Source organism: Lepisosteus oculatus, chromosome 11 (assembly GCF_040954835.1).
Source record: "Lepisosteus oculatus isolate fLepOcu1 chromosome 11, fLepOcu1.hap2, whole genome shotgun sequence".
Lineage (NCBI taxonomy): Eukaryota > Metazoa > Chordata > Actinopteri > Semionotiformes > Lepisosteidae > Lepisosteus > Lepisosteus oculatus.
Window position 1 is genome coordinate 13,812,327 of NC_090706.1, and position 22,313 is coordinate 13,834,639.

At 49.9% G+C, this 22,313-nt stretch overlaps 2 protein-coding genes across 5 annotated transcripts in view; one reads left to right on the forward strand and one right to left on the reverse strand.

The window, feature by feature from the left end:
* LOC107077604 (zinc finger protein Gfi-1b) lies at positions 1-11,011 on the forward strand. The gene is made up of 7 exons (XM_069195688.1): positions 1-762; positions 5,441-5,629; positions 6,340-6,546; positions 6,666-6,856; positions 6,973-7,116; positions 7,316-7,481; positions 7,948-11,011. The coding sequence occupies exons 2-7, from the start codon at positions 5,527-5,529 to the stop codon at positions 8,145-8,147; spliced, it is 1,011 nt and encodes a 336-aa protein (XP_069051789.1). The 5' UTR covers positions 1-762; positions 5,441-5,526; the 3' UTR covers positions 8,148-11,011.
* engl (endoglin, like) overlaps positions 9,432-22,313 on the reverse strand; it is a 19,854-nt gene continuing 6,972 nt past the window's right edge. For 3 of the 4 annotated variants that reach the window (XM_069195680.1, XM_069195681.1, XM_069195679.1), the window contains exons 4-18: positions 21,683-21,820; positions 21,101-21,281; positions 20,852-21,020; positions 20,565-20,712; positions 20,021-20,207; positions 17,172-17,398; positions 16,375-16,518; positions 14,516-14,620; positions 13,589-13,810; positions 11,433-12,158; positions 11,045-11,198; positions 10,675-10,734; positions 10,469-10,573; positions 10,094-10,202; positions 9,432-9,746 (exon numbers count right to left, since the gene is read on the reverse strand). In XM_069195680.1, coding sequence (XP_069051781.1) covers positions 10,096-10,202; positions 10,469-10,573; positions 10,675-10,734; positions 11,045-11,198; positions 11,433-12,158; positions 13,589-13,810; positions 14,516-14,620; positions 16,375-16,518; positions 17,172-17,398; positions 20,021-20,207; positions 20,565-20,712; positions 20,852-21,020; positions 21,101-21,281; positions 21,683-21,820 — 2,673 coding nt within the window. In that variant the 3' untranslated portion in view covers positions 9,432-9,746; positions 10,094-10,095. Of the gene's footprint in view, positions 9,747-10,093; positions 10,203-10,468; positions 10,574-10,674; positions 10,735-11,044; positions 11,199-11,432; positions 12,159-13,588; positions 13,811-14,515; positions 14,621-16,374; positions 16,519-17,171; positions 17,399-20,020; positions 20,208-20,564; positions 20,713-20,851; positions 21,021-21,100; positions 21,282-21,682; positions 21,821-22,313 lie in introns of those variants that run through there. The other variant, XM_069195682.1, reaches the window with a different exon arrangement.

Genomic DNA, 22,313 nt, shown 5'->3' on the forward strand with positions numbered 1-22,313 from the left:
ATTGTAACGGGACTGTTCTACTGCACTGGGACTGTAGCTCCTATTGTTACGGGACTGTTCTTATGCACTGGGACTGTAGCTTCTATTGTAACAGGACTGTTCTACTGCACTGGGACTGTAGCCCCTATTGTAACAGGACTGTTCTACTGCACTGGGACTGTAGCCCCTATTGTAACGGGACTGTTCTACTGCACTGGGACTGTAGCCCCTATTGTAACGGGACTGTTCTACTGCACTGGGACTGTAGATCCTACTGTAAGTGGACTGTGGCCCCTGTTGTCACATGCTGTCTCTGTGATGCACTCCTGCAGGCTTGGCCAGAGCAACAGCTCTCTGTGTGCTCACGGATTGACTGTCGGACTGGTGTCAGCTATGCCTGGGCATGGTTTCACAAGAGGAAACTGACTGTGGTTTGATGCTGCAAGGCGATGCTGTGAGAGAGAGAGAGGGTTTGGGGGGAGAGGGAGAGAGGAGGAGGAGGAGTGTGACTTATCGCTGAAGAGGTACGAAAGTGGCTGTGCGCACGCTCCCCTGCTCAATCGACTCTGCCTGGCGCACTCCCTTGTGTCCTTCGTTAATTAGTTAATTACTGCTGTTACTCTCACCTTTGCTGCCTGAGTCTGGGATCAGGACCTGCCTCGGTCGTGCACAGGGACCCTCGGGCAGAGCTTCTCCCGGCTCAGAATTCATCTCCTCGTCACCTGGAAAGTTTGGGGTTCTTCATCGGTTGGTCTGTGTGCTCTCTGTGCGGAGAAAGTCGTGGTAAGTGCTGTCTTTTTTATAAAACACACTTTATATTTCCAGAAATACCACAAATGCTGTTTTGCATTGGAGTTTTGGTCCAGAGAAACTCCTCTCTCCTGGTTTGGACTTGTTTTTCTAGTTTATTTTTATATATTTTTTTAAAACAGCAGTACATCAGTCGGTACTAGACTAGTCTTTACTAAAATCAGTTTGAACCAACACCAGCATTCTTACCTGTATTGAGTATGAAGAGAAGGAGCAGTCCTCTGCAGTGAGCAGATTGAGAATCCAGACAGTGCCCGTGTATGTGCGGAAGTCCTGTTAAATCTCACGCACCTGCCCAGAGATCACACTGCTGCAGACGTGTCTCTGAGCCGCGGGGTAGCGCTCCTGACCTCCTGGTCAGACTCTGCTGTCCGTGTCACTAGCGCTGCTCCAGATCTAGAGTTAAAGAGTTAACTGTGGCGCCGCTATCGGAGCTCATCGCGATCTGGCAACAGAGGCAGTGCACAAAGCGCTGAAATGAGTAGTAGGATCGGCAGTGCCCAGTCCCTTAGTCCCGCTCATGGCTGCGTTCATGGTGTGGAATGGGAAGGCTTTCTGGTCTGTTGAAGTATGATGTGATCATGACCAGAGACAGTGGTCCTGGCAGGTTTTGGGGTGCTACAGGGTCAGGCTGAGGGGTGAGCCCCCATGATGAACAGGGCGACGGGGGAAGTGGATGTAGGCAGGTGGGCAGTGGCATTCTGGTTTGTGTTTTTTTTCTCTTAATATTTTCCACCACAAGCCCAGACCAGTGAAAGCTGTAGTATGACATGTGATGCTTTTCTGACCCTGTGTTTTGTCACTGTGCTCGAGCCTCGAGCCTCGAGCACAGCCTGTGCTCCCCGAGCCGCCTGTGAGCACACCCATACACCTGTACACCCATATACTCACACACTCGCATACCCATATACCCGTACACCCGTATACTCGCACACTCGCACAATCACATACCCATATACCCGTACACCCGTATACTCGCACACTCGCACAATCACATACCCATATACCCGTACACCCGTATACTCGCACACCCATACACCCGTACACCTGCACAATCACATACCCATATACCCGTACACCCGTATACTCACACACCCGTACACCCGTACACCTGCACAATCACATACCCATATACCCGTACACCCGTATACTCACACACTCGTACAATCACACACCCATATACCCGTACACCTGCACACCGGCACACCTGCACACCCATATACCCGAACACCCGTACACCCAGACACACTTGCACACCCATATACCGGAATACCTGTATACTAGCACACCTACACACCCGTACACCCGTCCCGCAGGCTGTCTGCCCGGGAGCCCCAGGGTGCAAGATCACGGCGTCCCTCTTGCGGGTGGATGCGTTGCCATGGGGTGGAATCTGGTGAAGCTGGGGGGCTCGTGAGCCTCACGCGGTCTCACCAGGCGTGTGTGACCAGGAATCACGGGGGACCCGCAGGAAAATCATACTCCCTCAGCGGAGAAAATAGGGGCGCAGAGACGCTCGGTGAAGTTGGGGCGCCTCGGGGCGAAGGACTGGGCCACGTCGCTGTCGAGAGAGTGCAGGGTCACGCGGTGGGGGGAGGGGCGGCGAAAGTGGCGTTGCGTTGGTCTGGGGTACGGGGGTGTGCTGGGGCTCAGTCAGCTGTAGATTTCACCAGCACCTCCCAGACCCCCGGCACACTCCTGTACTGTACATCTACCAGCCCTCCATCCCCTACAGCTGTAGAATTAACGAGTCATTAACACCCTGCTGTTAAATTAACAAACCATCGATACTCAGCTGTAGAATTAACCAGTATTGTTACTCTGCTGTGCAGTTCACAAAGCCTCCGTACTCTCCTGTACATTAACCAGACATCAATACTCGGCTGTATAATTAACGGGTCGTTAACATCCTGCTATAATTACTCAGCTGTGTTATTAACAATAATTGCCCAGTTGAATATTTACAAGCCTTCTATACTTTTACTGCATAATTAACGATCCATTATTATAATTTACATAATTCATTAATAATAATATAAAGTAGCCATTACTACTCTGCAAAATAACTAACAGACAGGTTTCGATACCTTGCTGTATGATTAATGAATTATATCTACTCATTTACATAATTAACCAGGCACTTCCATATGCGGGCAAAGTTTTTTGTTACACCCAAGTCAGACTCTGCTTGTTTAGTGACACTTTGCAGCTCTTCTCCAAGTTCTAAAGAGTTTGTGCATTGGCTACGATAATTCAGACTCACCAGGCATGATCCATTGTCTACGATAATGTATTTTGAAAGCAATGGACAATTTGCAGCTTTCACAATTAATTGTTACTCACTCTCTTAAACTTTCAAAACTGTGTGCAAGAAGTCGCATATTATGTCTTCATCATTTTCATTGACGTTATCTGCTGTTAGAGCTACCCCATATTCCTTACTGAACAGGTCTAGCATCACAGTGCCGACTCTACCGGTCTGTCTGCGATGTCTGTAACAGCTGTAAAAATAGAGAGTTCATACTTGTTCTTTCTGTGACATTGTAGGACATTGAAAATTGGCCAGATTGGACTCCTGGTTTGTTTCACGCTAGAGGGCAGGGATGCGATTAGTCCCAGGGCAGGTCTGGGAAGGAGGTTTGAAGTGAGTTTATGACAAAGGCGTTCGAAGAGCTGGGCAGAGAAATGCCTATTCATCATCTGAACGCCCTAGGGCACAAGACAGTTGACAAAAAAGCCCCTTCGATTGCTAGTATCTCACACATCCAAAGATCGCACAGACAGCACTGTGTGCATCCATACATTCCATACCATGACAACCTGTGTTCACGTAGCAAGAACAACAGGTTGCATTAGGAAAAAGGACATGGCTGTACAATAGACTGTATGTTCATCAAGAGCATTAGGCAGCTAAATAAGAACCCAAGAGTCACAACAAGGGTGTAACCCTTTAAACCTGATGAGAAAACCAATTAACTCTAAACAATCTCTACAAAAGCCAGGATTGGTGTGTGTGTGTGTGGCATTGATGTACAGACTGCACTGTGTGGAGGAAGGAACTCCAGATCTCATGATTACAACTGCAGGCAGCACATACTTCATCTTTAAAAAAAAAAACAACCTGGTGCATCAGTCTGGTTGCGTTAAGAAAGGAGTACAAATTCGGGCGACCCGTACGCACTGCCGTACACTACAGACCCACACTGCTCTTCGACTCTGGCTCCCCAGCTCTCCCCAGCACACCCCGACCGCCTCCGGAGCGATTCTCACGCAGCCCCCACAGGCCTGGGGCAGGGGCTCTCCTGTCTTGGTGCCTTCAAAAGGAGGAAGCAATCTGCCGATGGTGTTCAGATAATACAGAGAATCAGGAAATCAAAGCAGTGCCTCAGCCAACGTGATGTGGAAGATAGGAGCATTAGTTTGATGTTACAGATAAACTCAACAGTTACTCTACAGATGGTGATGGGGTGTTAATGTGAAGATACAGAGGAGCTGGACTGAGAGTCTCTACAGTTACTCTACAGGTCTGAGGATGATGATGATGGAGTGTTAATGTGAAGATACAGAGGAGCTGGACTGAGTGTCTCTACAGTTACTCTACAGGTCTGAGGATGATGATGATGGAGTGTTAATGTGAAGATACAGAGGAGCTGGACTGAGTGTCTCTACAGTTACTCTACAGGTCTGAGGATGATGATGATGATGGAGCGTTAATGTGAAGATACAGAGGAGCTGGACTGAGTGTCTCTACAGTTACTCTACAGGTCTGAGGATGATGGTAGAAAGAGAGGCTGAAGAAAATTCAGTAGAGATTTTTCTAATCGAATGCCACCAAAGGAATTGATTTCAGTTTGTTTGAGATGCTGTACGAAGGGCCTAGTGGCGAGGACGTGTCGCCGCTCTGTGCCATGGCAGGTTTACCACATGGCGCCCCAAATAGAGCCTGTGTCACACTGTGCACGAGAGAGCCCAGTGTGACACAGAAGGCTGAGGTCTGGGCTTTCAGCACAGCAGTGTGACGCCCACACAGGGGCGAGGTGTGGAGGGGACAGCCTCGTCTCGTCTTCAAAGCTTGTCAGGAGAGAGGTTTCGGGCCTTGCCTACGACTTCTCTCACTCCTCCCACAGGTGGTCCAGCTGACGTGCTCCTCTGACACTGCTGCCCGGTCGTGATGCACTGTGGGGTCCCCCCCGCACCCCCTGCAGAAGAGGGGGTGTCCCTGCTGGAGAGTTTATTTCAGAGTAACCAGCCCACCACCCGAAACGCCCTCCAGCACACGAGGGTGGAACTCAGCCACAGCATAATGAAAGATTTAAACCACACAGAGTTCCTGAGCGGGGCTCGTTGATGCGGAGTGACCCCAGTTCATGACAGGTTCCTTCTAGTTCAGGCCCCTGTAGCGCGAGCAGAGCCTTGACATCTCTAATGATGCAGCAGTCAAGACCTCAGATTAACGGCTCAGCTGGAGGACGGCTCCTCCTACAGCCCCCGGTCATGTAACTGGGACACTGGTTTCGAGGTTCTGGTCCAGAAGGAGGAGCGCCACCTACTGGTCCACTAACACCACTTACAGCAGCATCCTGCTGAGCTCCTGAGATCTGAGGAAATCGGCCTGCAAGGTGCTAACACTTGTGCCTTTTTTGTGTTTCAGGGGTCTCTATCCTCCTGCTCCCCCTCTCTTCTATCCTCCTGCCCCCCCCTCTCGCCCTCTCTGCCTCGGTCCCTCTCTCTCCCACCATGCCTCGCTCATTCCTCGTCCGCAGCAGGAAGGGAGGATCTTACCCTGGTCTGAGGTTCATGGGGGACAGTGACTGCAGAGCGGAGGAGCCTGGAGAACAGGGTGAGAGAGAGGAGGAGAGGAGAGAGGGTGAACAGGGTGAGAGAGAGGAGGAGGAGAGGAGAGAGGGTGAACAGGGTGAGAGGGAGGAGGAGAGAGGGTGAACAGGGTGAGAGAGGAAGAGAGAATAGAGGGTGAACAGGGTGAGAGAGAGGAGGAGAGAGGAGGGAGGAGGAGAGTGGAGGAGGAGAGGATGAGAGGGAGGAGGAGGAAATGAAGAGAAGGAGAGGGAGGAGTAATGAGAAGAGAGGGAGGAGGAGAGTGGAGGAGCAGAGGGTGAGAGGGAGGAAGAGGAAGTGAAGAGAAGGCGAGAGGGAGGAGTAAGGAGGTGAAGGGAGGAGGAGGGGAGAATTAGGAGGAGGAGAGAAGGAGAGAGGGGGAGGTGGGGAGAATTAGGGGGAGGAAGAGGAGAGAGGGAGGAGGTGGAGAGAAGGAGAGAGGGAGGAGGGAGGAGAAAGGGAGGAAGGGAGAATTAGGAGGAGGAGGAAGGGAGAATTAGGAGGAGGAGAGAGGGAGAGGGGGGAGGAGAGAGGGTGAACAGGGTGAGAGGGAGGAGAGAGATTGAACAGGGAGAGAGAGGAGGGAGGAGAGAGGGCAGTCTGGGGAGGGAGGGAGCAGGCAGACAGGTGGGTGGTGTCGGGCTGCAGTCTCCCCATCCTGGGTGAGTTCAGACGTGTTAGCGAAGGCTCACGTGCACTCCCTCTCTCCCGCAGGGCGAGCTCCCTACAGAGTCGTGAGCTGCGTGCAGGAGCTAAAGGGGAGCCCATTGCTGAGGACCCCCCACAGCTGGGAGCCCCTGTACACACCCAGTGCCTTCCAGGAGCCGGCAGAGGCGCCGGCCTCGCCCCCGGGCCCCCAGACGGCCCTGCCCCACGCTGCCTCGCGCACGGAGCAGGGCTGTGGCCTGCCTCTGGCTGCAGGTGAGCCCGACCGACTGCTCCTGCAGGCTGCGGGGTCCTGGCCTGTGCTGACCCGGGCGGTGGTGAAGTCAGCGAGTTCTGCCCTCTGCCCTCTGACCCTCATCTGTCTCCCCCTCCAGAGGTGCAGTCTGCGCTGTCAGCCCCGCGCCCCCCCTGCCTGCCCTGGGCTCCTCTGCAAGAGAGTCCGGAGAGGGAGGGGGACCTGGAGAAACTCCTGCGCGCCCTGCTGAGCGAGAGCCGTGGGCAGGGCGAGAGCGGGGAGCCCCTGGGCTGCAAGCTGGCGCCCGGCCGGTGTCCCCTCTGTGGGAAGGTGAGTGAGGTCGAGAGTGGCGCCGCAGCCCAGCCGTGTGCCCACTGAAGAACGTGACAAAGCAAGAGCATGGGTCTGTCACGAAGCTAATGAATCTGTTATTGATCCTTCCCCAGCTCTTCTCCTCCTCTCCTGGCCTGGAGACACACCTGCGCAGGTCACATGTCAGCAGGCTGGCCCTCCCATTGGCTGGCTACACCAAGGCTAGCAGCCAATCGTATGGCTTCAGGCCGGAACTGGGCATCCAGTGCAGGGTCAAGGTAAGGTCAAAGAACAAAGGGCATTTTCAGGAGTGTTGTCTTCTTTTGTTGCTTCAATTGTGAAGCTGGAGATATCATGAAGGACTCAATGTGAAAGCAGGAATCTGATATTTCTAAAGCTCTCACTTTTAATACTACAGTATGTTACAAAACAGCGAGGCTGATCTGGAAAATGTGATAACTGTGCTGTGTGTTTCAGGAGCGCAGTTTCAGCTGCAAGGTGTGCGGAAAGGTGTTCAAGCGCTCGTCCACGCTGTCCACTCATCTGCTCATCCACTCGGACACACGGCCCTACCCCTGCCAGTACTGTGGCAAGAGGTTCCACCAGAAATCTGACATGAAGAAGCACACCTTCATACACACAGGTGAGCAACTCCTGTTATTGTCTGTATTAACCCCAGTGTCTCTCTCTCTCTCAGTGGTAGTGTACAGGACTGTCTGTATTAACCCCAGTGTCTCTCTCTCAGTGGTAGTGTACAGGACTGTCTGTATTAACCCCAGTGTCTCTCTCTCTCAGTGGTAGTGTACAAGAATGTCTGTATTAACCCCGGTGTCACTCTCTCTCTCTCTCAGTGGTAGTGTACAGGACTGTCTGTATTAACCCCGGTGTCACTCTCTCTCTCTCTCAGTGGTAGTGTACAGGACTGTCTGTATTAACCCCAGTGTCTCTCTCTCTCAGTGGTAGTGTACAGGACTGTCTGTATTAACCCCGGTGTCTCTCTCTCTCTCTCAGTGGTAGTGTACAGTACTGTCTGTATTAACCCCAGTGTCTCTCTCTCTCAGTGGTAGTGTACAGGACTGTCTGTATTAACCCCAGTCTCTGTCTGTCAGGTGAGAAGCCACATGTGTGTCAGGTGTGTGGGAAGGCCTTCAGTCAGAGCTCCAACCTCATTACTCACAGCCGCAAGCACAGTGGCTACAAGCCCTTCTCCTGCCCCTCCTGCTCCCGAGGCTTCCAGCGCAAGGTGGATCTGCGGCGCCACCAGGAGGCCCACTGTGGGTACAGCATGGCTATCAACACCCAGAGCTGAAGTGGGTGATGCCCACAGTGGGTCACGGGCCTGGCTTCACACACACACACACTCTTGTTGAGTGTCTTAGTTTCTGAGCTCCATCTGGGCAGCTCAGATGCCTCACTGTGTCTCCATTCTACTGGACCAGAACCTCAGGGCCCAGGGCAACCGCCTTCAAAACACCTGTCCCACTGCGTTCAGCCTTTAAAGACTCACTCTGGACTGGGAGCCCAGCTGTGATCTCTGGGCTGTAGGGGCTCATCTCAGACTGGGACCCCAGCTGTGATCTCTGGGCTGTAGGGGCTCATCTCAGACTGGGAGCCCAGCTGTGCTGTCTGGGCTGTAGGGGCTCATCTCAGACTGGGAGCCCAGCTGTGATCTCTGGGCTGTAGGGGCTCATCTCAGACTGGGAGCCCAGCTGTGATCTCTGGGCTGTGTGGCTTATGCTGGACTGGGACCCTAGGAGGTTGCTTGATCTGTGCTGTGCCATGTCCAAGACATTAAACCAAGGGCTTGACTTAGTGGTCATTAAAAAATCTTGTTTTTGAAAAAGGGTAGTGGTATTAACCCCAATATCCTGGTCAAATTTCCCCCTGGCCTTTTGAAGTCATGGCCTCCTAATAATCCCCATTTCTGGACTGACTTCATCACTCTGTACTCCTCCCCACTTAGAGCTGGTGTGTGTGGCGAGTGTACTGTGTCACTCTGGCTGCTATTGCATCATCCAGGTGGGGCTACACACTGGTGGTGGTGGTGGAGGGGAGCCCTTATTACCTGTAAAGTGCTTTGAGTGGAGAGTCCAGAAAAGCACTATGTAAGTATAACAAGAAGGATAAGCAGAAGCCAAATGACTTTTGCTGCTTTGCTCCCTAGAGTTAATGTGATCTAAATGTGGGACCTTTCCTTGTACATTATTTTTTTTTTTGAGAACATTTGTTTATGTTCTATTTAATGTTAAATAAGAAAATAAAAACAACTACAACTCCAGAGGTGCAATTCCCCAGTTGCCCACAAGAGGGGGGTACAGCACAAACTCCAGACAGGACTGTGGTTCCAGCCTGAGTGGTGCTGGGACATCTAATGTCAACAGCTCTGAGGTTTCAAAAACTTTTCCGGACAGCACTGAGGCTCGTATACTTCCTACCTACCAGCTGGACCAGCGTGCACGACCAGCTGGGCAGAAGGTTGAAGGTCAGGATGTAGTGTTCAGATGGCCTCATTCACTCTGGGGAGAGGCTTAACAGAGGTGTGTGTGTGTGCATACCAGTGTGAACAGAAACACCCCACTATCACACTGCTGGGTTTTGCGCAACACACAGAGCACTTTTTATTGAGAAACCAGATAGTAAAAGTTTAAAACACAAGAAAAACCAGCAGCTGAATAGTTACACTACAATAAAAATATAGGGTCTTACATTCATGTAGTCGTTCAGAAACTTGTCGTCGTTCAGAACTGTATCTCACCAACAGTTTGCTCTGCCAGGGTTCAGGATTTGACAGCTGGGCTCTCAAACACTCCTCTCACACACACACACACTCACACACACACACACACTCACACACACACACACACCTGCTATCCTTCCCTCTTCTGTGCTTCTGCGGTCTCTCTCCACACTGGAAGAAAGGTAATAATTCAATCCAATGTATGTGTATGTAAATTACATAGTTATAACGACATGTGTCCGGATCACTGTGTGTCTGTGTCAGTGTGTGTCATAGTGTGTCTGTGTCGGTGTATATCTGGATCAGTGTGTATAACAGCGTGTGTCTGGATCAACTCTGCTTAGACTGCCCTTATTTGAAAAGTTGGAACTATTTTTTATTCTTGGGAGAAGAATGTTTGTGACAAAAACTATTTGTCTATAGGCAGGGGTATCACTAATTCCTGTCTGTTATAGGTGTTGGCGAGTATCAGTGTTTGTGTGTCCCCAATACCTCAGTGTTTATACAAACTCTCCCACCTTTACAGAGAACAGCTGGGATGTTCCACCAGGATAGGGGGGTTCCGGGAGTCCACAGTGGTTCGATCCGCCTTGTTTAGGGAACTCCTCCTTCGTTGCTCTGGTGTCCCTTCAACATTGTTTTAGCAATTGTTAATTAAATCTGACAAAAAATCATCAGAATTCAGAGAAACATCTCAGTTTATAATTAATCCAGCTCACAGTACAGTCAGTCCAGTCAAGCCTGAAGAGTCTCAGACTGCTCTGTCAGAGTCAGTGTCAGTGTGAGTCTGATTATATTCTCAGTAAATAACTAATTAAGATCACAGTAAAGTCAGTCCAGTCCAGCCTGGAGAGTCTCAGACTGCTCGGTCAGAGTCACTAGGTTAGTATTACCAGTTTTGAAGTAGATGCACCACAGCACCCCCGTGAGACTGACACCGATCAGAAAGGCTATGAAAGAGATTCCTGCCACGACTGCAGTGTCCAGACTCGCCGGACCTGAAGGTTGGAGAGAGGCAGCAGGGAGAGGCAGGTTAGGTCGTATGTCGACACTGAATTCAAGAAAGGCCATTAGCAATCACAGCGCAAGAGGCACGTACTGGAGACTGCAGGGCTCGGAGTGGACAGCACAGCCATCCTGGGATTGGGGACCCTCTGCCCTGGAGACATGAGACAGCAGAACAAGCAGGGTGGTTTACAGAGAGCTAGAGGACAACAAGCAGGCTGAGAGAGAGAAGGGAACTGCATGAGGGCAGTGGGAGAGTTCAGAGAGGGAACAGGCGAGAGAGAAGGAGGCAGTTCAGGCATATGTTGCATGTTGTATGGAAATGGCCTGCAATTGGTTGTACTGTAAATGCCTGTGGATGTATTGGCTGTGTCTGCTTTGGCAACAGTGTCATTCATCAGTCATCCCAATAAAGCTGTTTGAAATGTGAATGTGAGAAGGAGTGGGAGGAGTTTTGCACTGACCAGCAGTGTGAGCAGCAACCTGGACCACTTCAACAGACTGAGTGACCAGCATGGGGCGAGAGACTGTCCAGGTGAACTGGGCACACTCGGGGCACTGGGACACGGAGGGCAGGGAGGGGAGACGGCCTGTGCACAGCTCATCCAGAGAGAGACACTGAGAGAGGGACAGAGAGAGAGAGAGGGATCGAGGGGGAGAGGGGGAGGGACAGAGAGGGAGAGAGAGAGGGATAGAGGGAGAGAGAGGGAGGGACATAGGGAGAGAGGGAGAGAGGGAGAGAGACAGGAGGGAAGAGGGAGGTAAAGAATAACAGATGTAAAAGGAGTAAATGAGAAACCTTGTATATTCCTGTGATGAATTAGAATGAACACATCCACACCTTTTCCCTACCTGGGGAACTGAGGAATTCTGGGCCAGTTCAAGCGTCTGGGTCTGCCCATAGCATCTTCTGGGGGTGCTGTCTGGGATCCCCCTTTTCCTGTGGCCCCCAGCAATGGTGCCTGAGGGCCCTGGCCCAGCTGGGCTCCCCTGAGAGACCAGGCACTGCCTGAGCCGACAGTGCAGGAACTGGACGGAGTTATTATAGACTGGCCGGAGGACGAAGCTGAACCGCAGTCTGTGCTCCTGCCCCTGTCCTCCTGTCCTCCTCTCTCTCTCCTCCTCTCTTTCTGTCTTCTCCCCTGTCTCCTGCTCTCCTGCTGTCCTCCTCTCTCTCTCCTGCTCTCCTCCTGACCTCTCCCCTCTGTCCTGCTCTCCTGCTGTCCTCCTCTGTCTCTCCTGCTCTCCTCCCTCACACATGATCTGTGTCAATATGTCTTGCTCTCTTGCTCTCTCTGCTCCTGTCTTGCCCTCCTTCGCTGTCTGTCTCCTCCTCTCGTCCTTCCTGGCTCGTCTGTCTCCCTGTCTGTCAGGGGTACCTCCTCTCTCCGTTGTTGGCCCCCCCCCTCCCTCACTCTCACTCTCCTCCTGTCCACTGTAAAAGGTGACAGAGGGGTCCTGTGGACAGCCACCCTCTATGACTGTCCAGCCTGGCTCAGCCTGGGGGTCAGAGTGGGGTGACAGCATGCAGGACTGCACCCTCACACCCAGCCTGCCACACCCCTCCAGCACCGACACCTGCAGAGACAGAGAGAGACATTAACACTGAGAGAGGGGTTCATACAGACACACTAGACACTACAGTACATTAACACTGCACTGAGAGAGAGGGGTTCATACAGACACACTGACTGGACACTACAGTACATTAACACTGCACTGAGAGAGAGGGGTTCATACAGACACACTGACTGGACACTACAGTACATTAACACTGCACTGAGAGAGAGGGGTTACATACAGACACACTGACTGACTGGACACTACAGTACATTAACACTGCACTGAGAGAGAGGGGTTCATACAGACACACTGACTGACTGGACACTACAGTACATTAACACTGCACTGAGAGAGAGGGGTTCATACAGACACACTGACTGACTGGACACTACAGTACATTAACACTGCACTGAGAGAGAGGGGTTCATACAGACACACTGACTGACTGGACACTACAGTACATTAACACTGCACTGAGAGAGAGGGGTTCATACAGACACACTGACTGGACACTACAGTACATTAACATTAACTGGTAGACAGTGGGTTACTGCAAACAATGAAGAAATAGGACGGTTCTAGACCTAAATCGTAATCTACATGTAAACACGCAACTCTAGAAGTGAGTATGCCAGATCAAAAGTGAACACACAGCTCTAGAAGAATCAAGGTGTGAACACACAGCTCTAGAAGAATCAAGGTGTAAACACAGCTCTAAAAGAGTGTGCCAGATTGAAAGTGTGAGCACACAGCTCTAAAGGAATCAAGGTGTAAACACAGCTCTAGAAGAGTGTGCCAGATTGAAAGTATGAACACACAGCTCTGGAAGAGTGTGCCAGATTGAAAGTGTGAACACACAGCTCTAGAAGAATCAAGGTGTGAACACACGGCTCTAGAAGAATCAAGGTATGAACACACGGCTCTAGAAGAATCAAGGTGTGAACACACGGCTCTAGAAGAATCAAGATGTGAACACACACTCTAGAAGAGCGTGTGCTAGATCTAGAGAAATCAAGGTGTGAACACACAGCTCTAGAAGAATCAAGGTGTGAACACACAGCTCTAGAAGAATCAAGATGTGAACACACAGCTCTAGAAGAATCAAGGTGTGAACACACAGCTTTAGAAGAATCAAGATGTGAACACACACTCTAGAAGAGCGTGTGCTAGATCTAGAGGAATCAAGGTGTGAACACACAGCTCTAGAAGAATCAAGATGTGAACACACAGCTCTAGAAGAGCGTGTGCCAGATCTAGAGGAATCAAGGTGTGAACACACAGCTCTAGAAGAATCAAGGTGTGAACACACAGCTCTAGAAGAGCGTGTGCCAGCTCTAGAGGAATCAAGGTGTGAACACACAGCTCTAGAAGAATTAAGGTGTGAACACTGTCCCTGAGCCCGGAGTGATGGACAGGTATGGTGAGTAGAGGAATGCGTCTCTCACCTCCGCAAAGACCCTGTTGTTGGCAGCAATGACACAGGGCCCTGCCTCTCTCTGCTGGAAGGTCTGTGATGCATACAGCTCCAGGGAGAATAGGGGCCCTCTCTCACCCCTCTGGCTCCCAGGGGCCCCCCTGTCCAGAACACTCCCTGGGCGTCTGGCCTTGAGGCGTGGGAGGGCACTGGGAGCACTGGGCCGGGGAGGGACTGGAGCCAGACAGCTGAACTGGAGAGACACAGGGGTCATTACAGTCACTGACTGGACACCACACTGCCCATTAACACCCCAGCTAACACCCACTGACTGGACACCACACTGTCTGACTGGACTAACACCCACTGACTGGACAGCACACTGTCTGACTGGACTAACACTCACTGACTGGACAGCACACTGTCTGACTGGACTAACACCCACTGACTGGACACCACACTGCCCATTAACACCCCAGCTAACTCTCACTGACTGGACACCACACTGTCTGACTGGACTAACACCCACTGACTGGACACCACACTGCCCATTAACACCCCAGCTAACACTCACTGACTGGACACCACACTGTCTGACTGGACTTACACCCACTGACTGGACAGCACACTGTCTTACTGGACTAACACCCACTGACTGGACAGCCCCCAGCAGAACCTGCCAGAATCACGGACCTAAAGTGCCAGACTGATCAAGGACCTGCTAGACTCACTGCAGGTACATGACTAAGTAACCGACTGACTCGTTGACTCAATGAATCACAACTAACAATTCCCCCAAATGAGCGATTCTCTCACTGACCTGCTGACCAAGGCACTGGTCCTTCAGATGAGACTCTGAAGCAAGGCCAGTCCTCCAGCTTGTCCAATACTCAGCTATCTAACTGACTTCAAATCCCTACGGGGCAGTCTGAAGAATGAGCAATCAACAGTTTCTTACAGGAATGGCCAGGGGTGTCTGTCCCAGACCCCAGCTGTCCTCAGAGCCTGTGTCCTGCGTCTCGTTTCCCACAGCAACCGGGTAGGTGGGTCTCCATAGCAACACCTAGACAGGAGAGAATTCTGATGACACAACTGTGAGAAAAACATTTTGTATTCTTCCATTAGGGCCAATTAATTAGAGCCCATCAACTCCAGAGCAGGCAGATAAGGCTGTCTGTGTCTCACCGGGACTCGTTCTGTCAGTGCCTTTATATTATTCTCCTCCACTCTCCCATCATTCTCTCCCTCCTATTCCCCTGTGAGAGACATCTCATTGGAACTAATGGACCTCACGCCAACTTTGTAAAGCTGTGCAAGAAAAAGTGCAACGTGACCTGGGTCATCCCTGACACTCTGGTTCCCTACAGAAGCATGAATGTGAAACGTTTATGTAGCGATATTAGACCTAATCATGCTAACTGGAGAGATTGTACAGAAAACATAGTACAATTGCAAGGGACCAGGAGCAAAACAAAGGGGTCTCTTCTCGTCCATAAGTAAATCAAAATGAGAAATGGTCTGCGATAAATTGGTAGCCAGTGGTTAAGCTGGTCCAGTGGTTAAGATACAGGACTGTCACACCAGGAGGACAGCCGGTCCAGTGGTTAAGATACAGGGCTGTCACACCAGGAGGACAGCCGGTCCAGTGGTTAAGATACAGGGCTGTCACACCAGGAGGACAGCCGGTCCAGTGGTTAAGATACAGGGCTGTCACACCAGGAGGACAGCCGGTCCAGTGGTTAAGATACAGGACTGTCACACCAGGAGGACAGCCGGTCCAATGGTTAAGATACAAGACTGTCACACCAGGAGGACAGCCGGTCCAGCGGTTAAGATACAAGACTGTCACACCAGGAGGACAGCCGGTCCAGTGGTTAAGATACAGGACTGTCACACCAGGAGGACAGCCGGTCCAGTGGTTAAGATACAGGACTGTCACACCAGGAGGACAACCGTACCAGTGGTTAAGATACAGGACTGTCACACCAGGAGGACAGCTGGTCCAGTGGTTAAGATACAGGGCTGTCACACCAGGAGGACAGCCGGTCCAGTGGTTAAGATACAGGACTGTCACACCAGGAGGACAGCTGGTCCAGTGGTTAAGATACAGGGCTGTCACACCAGGAGGACAGCTGGTCCAGTGGTTAAGATACAGGGCTGTCACACCAGGACGACAGCTGGTCCAGTGGTTAAGATACAGGACTGTCACACCAGGAGGACGGCTGGTCACTTTTTGTCACAGGCTCACTCTTCTCCCCTTACCAGGGCTCAGGTCTTAGTAGGTGCTAAGTTATACCAAAAAAAAAGTCTTAATTTATTTATAAGGCAGCAGACAGTTACAAAAAGAGACCAAACTGCATTCCTCCAGTGGCCATTAGCACTTCCTCCCTGGATCCCACAGGAGAACTGTCCCAGCAGAGATGGGCCTCTGTCTTTGACTGTGGGGGCTCCTGTAACCTCCACACACTGAACCAAAGGCATGGGGAGACCAGCTCCCCTCTGGTCCAGAAGAGGGCGCTGTGAAAACAGACCATCCAGCAGCTGTTTCCCAGGGTTTAAATGTGGCCCTGACTCTGACTGTGGTTTTGCCTCTAAAGCAGGTATGGGACCTGACAAAGAATGTCTGCAGCTACCAAACATTTCCACATTCACCCATTGTATTTCTCCTATTTTCTCTATTTCTTTTTTTTTGGCCTCCTACCATAATACAGTCCACAAACAAAAAGGTAAGCACTCTTTTAGTTTCAGCTGAAGTTCCCCGCCATTTTGACCTGAAATAAATTAATCAGCGATGTCACGAGGCGGGCGTGTCCTCACCGTGTTACGATACAGCACGCTGCGCGGCGCGTACAGAAACTCCGCCTCTGTCCCACAGGAAATGACCGGATACTCCAAAAAGAAGTGTGTCCCATTGGACTGTGCCCAGCACCGGGGGTCACTCAGGGTCACTGCTGACACAGGCTGCATGAGAACAATAACAATAATTAATAATTGCTTACATTTCTATAGCGCTTTTCTGGACTCTCCACTCAAAGTGCTTTACAGGTAATGGGGACTCCCCTCCACCATCACCAATGTGTAGCCCCACCTGGCTGATGTGTTGCATCCATAGCGCACCAGAATGCTCACCACACACCAGCTATCAGTGGAGAGGAGAACGGAGTGAAGAAGTCAATTCATAGAGGGGGATTATTAGGAGGCCAAGATGGGTAAAGACCAGGGGGAAATTTGGCCAGAACACCAGGGTTACACCCCTAATCTCACACACCCTGGGATTTGACCACAATGACCACAGAGAGTCAGGACCTCGGTTTTACATCTCATTTGAAGGACGGCACCTGTTTACAGTATAGTGTCCCTGTCACTATACTGGGGCATCAGGAGCCACATGGACCGCAGAGTGAGCGCCCCCTGCTGGCCCCACTAACACCTCTTCCAGCAGCAACCTTAGTTTTTCCCAGGACTCTTGCACCCAGGTACTGACCAGGCTCACACCTGCTGGGCTCCAGCTGTGAGCTGCAGGGTGAGCAGAGAAGGTGGGGGCAGGGTGTTTTTACAAACAGCAGACAGCAGGACAACGCTAACAGCTCTGAGGAGCACTGGCGGGGACTTACCTCTACAGTCTCCCTGTCGACGGTGACGGACAGCGCCCCCCACTGGCACAGCACATGCATTGCCTGTGCTCCTTCCTCCTCCTCTCCCTCATTCCCCAGCAGCCCCCCGCGCCCTGCCCCCTGCCTCAGCCACTGCTGCACCTGCAGCGCCTCGATCCCGGGGCCAGGGGCCTGCTGGGGCCACAGCCTGGGGCCGGGGACCGGCTGGGGCTGCCCTGGGGGTCGGTCTGCAGAGAGGGATGTTTTTTTAGATTTTTTTAATACAAAAGGGGAAGATGCCACAAACGGGGGTACAGTTCATACATACAAATATACAGATGACAAAAGTAACGTCAAGCGATCGGAGCAGGAAAAAGACTGTCCACAGCACAGAGGTTATGTGGTGTTATATAAGTTTATATTCCAAAAGATTTTTGTAGATCAACTCACCAAGCTTATTTTTAAAATATATTTAAAATATATTTAGTAATTTTGAGTATAGCTTAAAGGAGTTAGAAAATCATTGAACGCACAGTTTTTTTACTCTACACGTATGTATGTAGAATTCTGCCAACATGAAAATGACATTTTCCATTATACAGACTTCTCTGTTTGGATTCGGAACACCCAAGAACAATTTCCTTAAAGATTAGAGGTACACGAATATTTAGCCAAGAACCTACAGAGTGCCAGAAAGCTGTTGAATGCTGTCATGATAAAAAAATGTGTTGTTTCAATATCTGATTCGCAGAATCAGATATCTGTAATCAGGTGTTACAAAGTTGAATTGTTTTCTCAAAAATTCTTTAGAGGGTGATGATATCAATCTCTCGGCCATAATTACATAAAATATCATAAGTACCCATTTTAATCTCCAGTAGAAGGGGAATTATAGTACCCTGGATTGTGGAATGTTTTCACCAATGCCAGAAGAACAGGTGGAATTGCATAAAAAATTTTAAAAAATTAAATTGCTTTGGGTTGCATTCAATGTAATATTTTTTAGCAAAATCAGAATACTCATAGACTTCTCCATTAGCTTCTAATATATGCACCGCTGACCAAATACCTTTATTAAACCAGGACTCATAAAATATGCTCTTTTTTTTGCAGGATTTATATGTTGTTCCATATAATAGAATTATTTGGGGTGACGTTATGGTTATATAACAATTTCCAATATAACAGTACTTGTTGATGGAAAGCACAGAGTCTCATTGGGAGCTTATTTATATGAAAATCACATCTGAACAAGAGGTCAATGTCACCTAATTCTCCCATTACTCTCCTAGGACTAGCAAAGCAGAAGCTGTCTTTGTTATTCATTAAAGTACACAACCATTTGATCTTTAGGGCACCATTCATGATATCAAAGTTGATCGTATTGGCACCACTCTCTTCATACGATTTAATCATTTTTCCTTTTCTTACATAATGTGTTTTCTTTTTCCAGATGTAGGAGAAATTTAATGTATTTATATTTGTACTTATTGCGGTGGGGATGGAGATTGATGCTGCTGGGTAAATAAATCTGGAGATACTTTCTGTTTTAACCAGAGATATCTCTTTGTAACCAGCTATTCAGCCTAGCCTGAGTTTTGGAGATGTTGCTAGCTAGAGAATGATTCATCCTATCTTCTACCTTTTGACTTATGCAGAGCCCCAAGTATTTGACTTGCAACATAATTGGTTTGTAGAAAGTTCGAATTTCTACAAGTTGGCTATCATGAATAGTCATTAATTCACGTGTTAATGTTTAAAGATAATCCTGAAGCGTTTGAAAATGTCTCAATAGTTTCAATTGTCAACGAAACCTGATTTTATCTTTTAGAAATAATGTTATGTGGTCTGCCATTTGGCTAATAATAATAGGAGTACCCATGGCCTTCAACGGCTTAACGTTACTGTTGTTGATTAGGATTGCTAATGTTTCTGCAGCCAATATAAATAATAATGGAGAAATGGGGCAGCCTTGTCTAACTCCTCGATTGATGAGAAAGCGTGGTGACGTTCCATTAGGAAGACATGCCGAACTGTTAATTATATAGTAGTTAATTATTGTAATAAATTTGGAGCCAAAACCCAAAAATTTTAAGGTTTGAGCAATTAATGCATGTCCCAGTCTGTCAAAAGCCTTGTAGAAGTTGAAAAAATATTAAAACCATCATCAGATATTACATTTCGATAATCTAACAAATCCAATACTTAACATATATTATTTTGGCTATTCCTTCCTTTTATAAATCCTGATTGTGTCTCACTAATTACCTGCGATAAGCCATTTTTTAATCTTTTTGTATTGTCATACGAGAAAATCTTGTACTCTATATTTATTAATGAGACTGGCCTCCAGTTATCAATCTATCTAAACATTTTACCTGTTTTAAGGATTAATGTAATAACACCTGTCTCTTAGAAGTAGACAAAGTATTATCGGATATGCACTCCAAAAAGGTTTGATATAAAAATTCTCTTAAGTCTTTCCAAAAGAATTAATAAAGTTCCACGGTTAATCCATCTGTGCCTAGAGCCTTGCCCTTAGCTAGCTTCTTAAATGCCAGATAAACTTCTTAAATTCTTAATTCTTAATCATACCTAGCTCTGAATTTTGGTGCCTTTGTCTCAATTTTGTTAAAAAAGAGCTCAGAATTCTTTTTTGAGAACTCCGATTTGTATAATTCTGAAAATAATTTTACTTCCATAGAACTTCCATAGAAATTTGTCTCTGGTCAGATATCCATTTTGCTCTTGATCTCACATAGGCCCCTCTTGCTTTTCTAATATAAATATCATCCAACTCATTAAGACATTTATTGAACCATACACAAGCACTTGAGCAAACGAATGCAATTGGCTAGCGGCTACGCTACCTCCTCCCACCAACTTTATGACAAATCGATTGGCCAGCTCCGCCTCCGTGTATGAGGTCAGGTTGGAAAAGCCCATCTGATTGGCCCAGGCCAGGAGGTCAGAGGTCATGAGGAGGTCAGTGGAGATCTGGCTGGTCAGAGTCAGACGGGGGTCGGGGGCCCAGCGAGCAACAACATTGCTGGAGGACTGAGAGAGGGAAGGAGAGGGGGACAGACGACTATCACTGTTATCACCTGGACAGAAAGGAGCAGCAGCACAGCACACTCACTACAAACACACTGAGCAAAACTGACACTGGGCAGAGCTTCTCTGACACTATCCTGTCCGTCTGGTACCTGGGACTGAATGTACAACCCACTGTGTGTCTGACAACAGCTACTTATTATTACTAATTTATTTGACTGTCCCTTTCATCCAATGTGACTTCCATTCACACTCATTTAAACACCTGGGTGTATCACTGGAGCACCCTTCCCCCTGGGGTTTGAGCTCGGAACTCTGCCCACTGTGCCACGCTGGGGCAAAGAAGAGAGAAACACTCACAAAGGTGGTGACGTGGGTTTCCAGATCCCTGGCCAGGAGGGCCCAGCTGACAGCTGACCTGCTCCTCAGAACCAGAACCACCCCCCCCCACAGCGCCCGGCCTGCAGTGGGGGGCTGCAGAGACACCTCCACCTCCACCTGCACAGAGCTGAGAGAGGAGAAGACACACACCTCTCAAAAAGTATGGATATGATCACCCCCTCTCCAGAGCACAACACTGATGGATGTGAATTAGTGAACAATTAATCACTATTAATTAATAATGCTTAAATTGTGCCTTCACCCACCCGCAAAGCGATGATCCTGCTGAGTGGAGATCGATCACATGCACTTCCGGGTTGTGACCCTGCCCGGGGCTTGAGCAGCCCTTCACTTCCTGTGGCTGGAGGTCAGAGGTCAGGTAGTTCTGGGACAGGAAGAGGGGCTGCAGCACACAGGCACTCGGCATCATGGGATCTGCAGGGCACAGGAAGACATACCCTTCATCAGAGCTGGCTGGTACCCACTCTCTGCCTCACGCCAGGCACTTCACTCACCACTGCCCAGCCGGATGTAGATGCGGTTGGCACGGGGGGTGTGAACGAGGGATGTGACAGAGGAGTGCTCATTCAGAGCCCAGAGCAGCAGAGTGCGGGGCCGAGAGGGCAGACCCCTGACTGACTGTACTGTGACAGACCCCCCAAGGGCTGTCCAGTCCACACTGGAGCTCTCCGACACCTGGCACAGACAGGGAGAGAGGCCAGAGTCAGACACACTGGTGGTGCAGGGGCCAAGATGGCAGGAGAGAGAGCAGAGAGGTGAGAGGAGAGAGACAGACCTGGATGAGTGAGAGAGAGGAGAGAGGAGAGAGGCAGACCTGGATGAGGTGAGGGAGAGGAGAGAGGAGAGACAGACCTGGATGAGGTGAGGGAGAGATAGACCTGGATGTGGTGAGGGAGAGGAGAGAGGAGAGAGGCAGACCTGGATGTGGTGAGGGAGAGGAGAGAGGAGAGAGGCAGACCTGGATGAAGTGAGGGAGAGGAGAGAGGAGAGAGGCAGACCTGGATGAAGTGAGGGAGAGGAGAGAGGAGAGAGGCAGACCCGGATGAGGTGAGGGAGAGGAGAGGAGAGAGACAGACCTGGATGAGGTGAGGGAGCCCCTGCTGCACTCTCTCGGCCTGCAGCAGCCAGCGCACTGTGTGTTTGGAGCGCAGGACCAGGGCCAGGGGGCGACTGTGAGGGAGAAACAGGGACAGAGGGCGGAGGAGGACAGTCACCTGCAGAGAGAGAACACAGGTTCTAATACTGCTGCAGTCACACACTGACAGAGGGACATGCTGACTGACACGCTGACTGACTGAAGGACACGCTGACTGACTGAGGGACATGCTGACTGACTGAGGGACACGCAGACTGACTGAGGGACACGCTGACTGACTGAGGGACACGCTGACTGACTGAGGGACATGCTGACTGACTGAGGGACACGAAGACTGACTGAGGGACACGCTGACTGACTGAGGGACACAATGACTGAGGGACATGCAGATGGACTGAGGGACACACTGACTGACATGCTGACTGACACACTGACTGACTGAGGGACACGCTGACTGATGGACAAACTGACTAAGGAAAACACTGAGGGACGAGCTGACTGACTGAGGGACACACTGACTGAGGGACACAATGACCGAGGGACACAATGACCGAGGGACATGCAGACTGACTGATGGACATACAGACTAAGGATAACACTGAGAGACACAC

Excerpts from the sequence above, each read along its gene's own strand:
- LOC107077604 (XM_069195688.1), top strand. The coding sequence starts at position 5,527 with ATGCCTCGCTCATTCCTCGTCCGCAGCAGGAAGGGAGGATCTTACCCT. Across the intron at positions 6,547-6,665 it reads TGGCCTGCCTCTGGCTGCAG|AGGTGCAGTCTGCGCTGTCA; the intron begins GTGAGCCCGACC and ends CTCCCCCTCCAG. Across the intron at positions 6,857-6,972 it reads GGTGTCCCCTCTGTGGGAAG|CTCTTCTCCTCCTCTCCTGG; the intron begins GTGAGTGAGGTC and ends ATCCTTCCCCAG.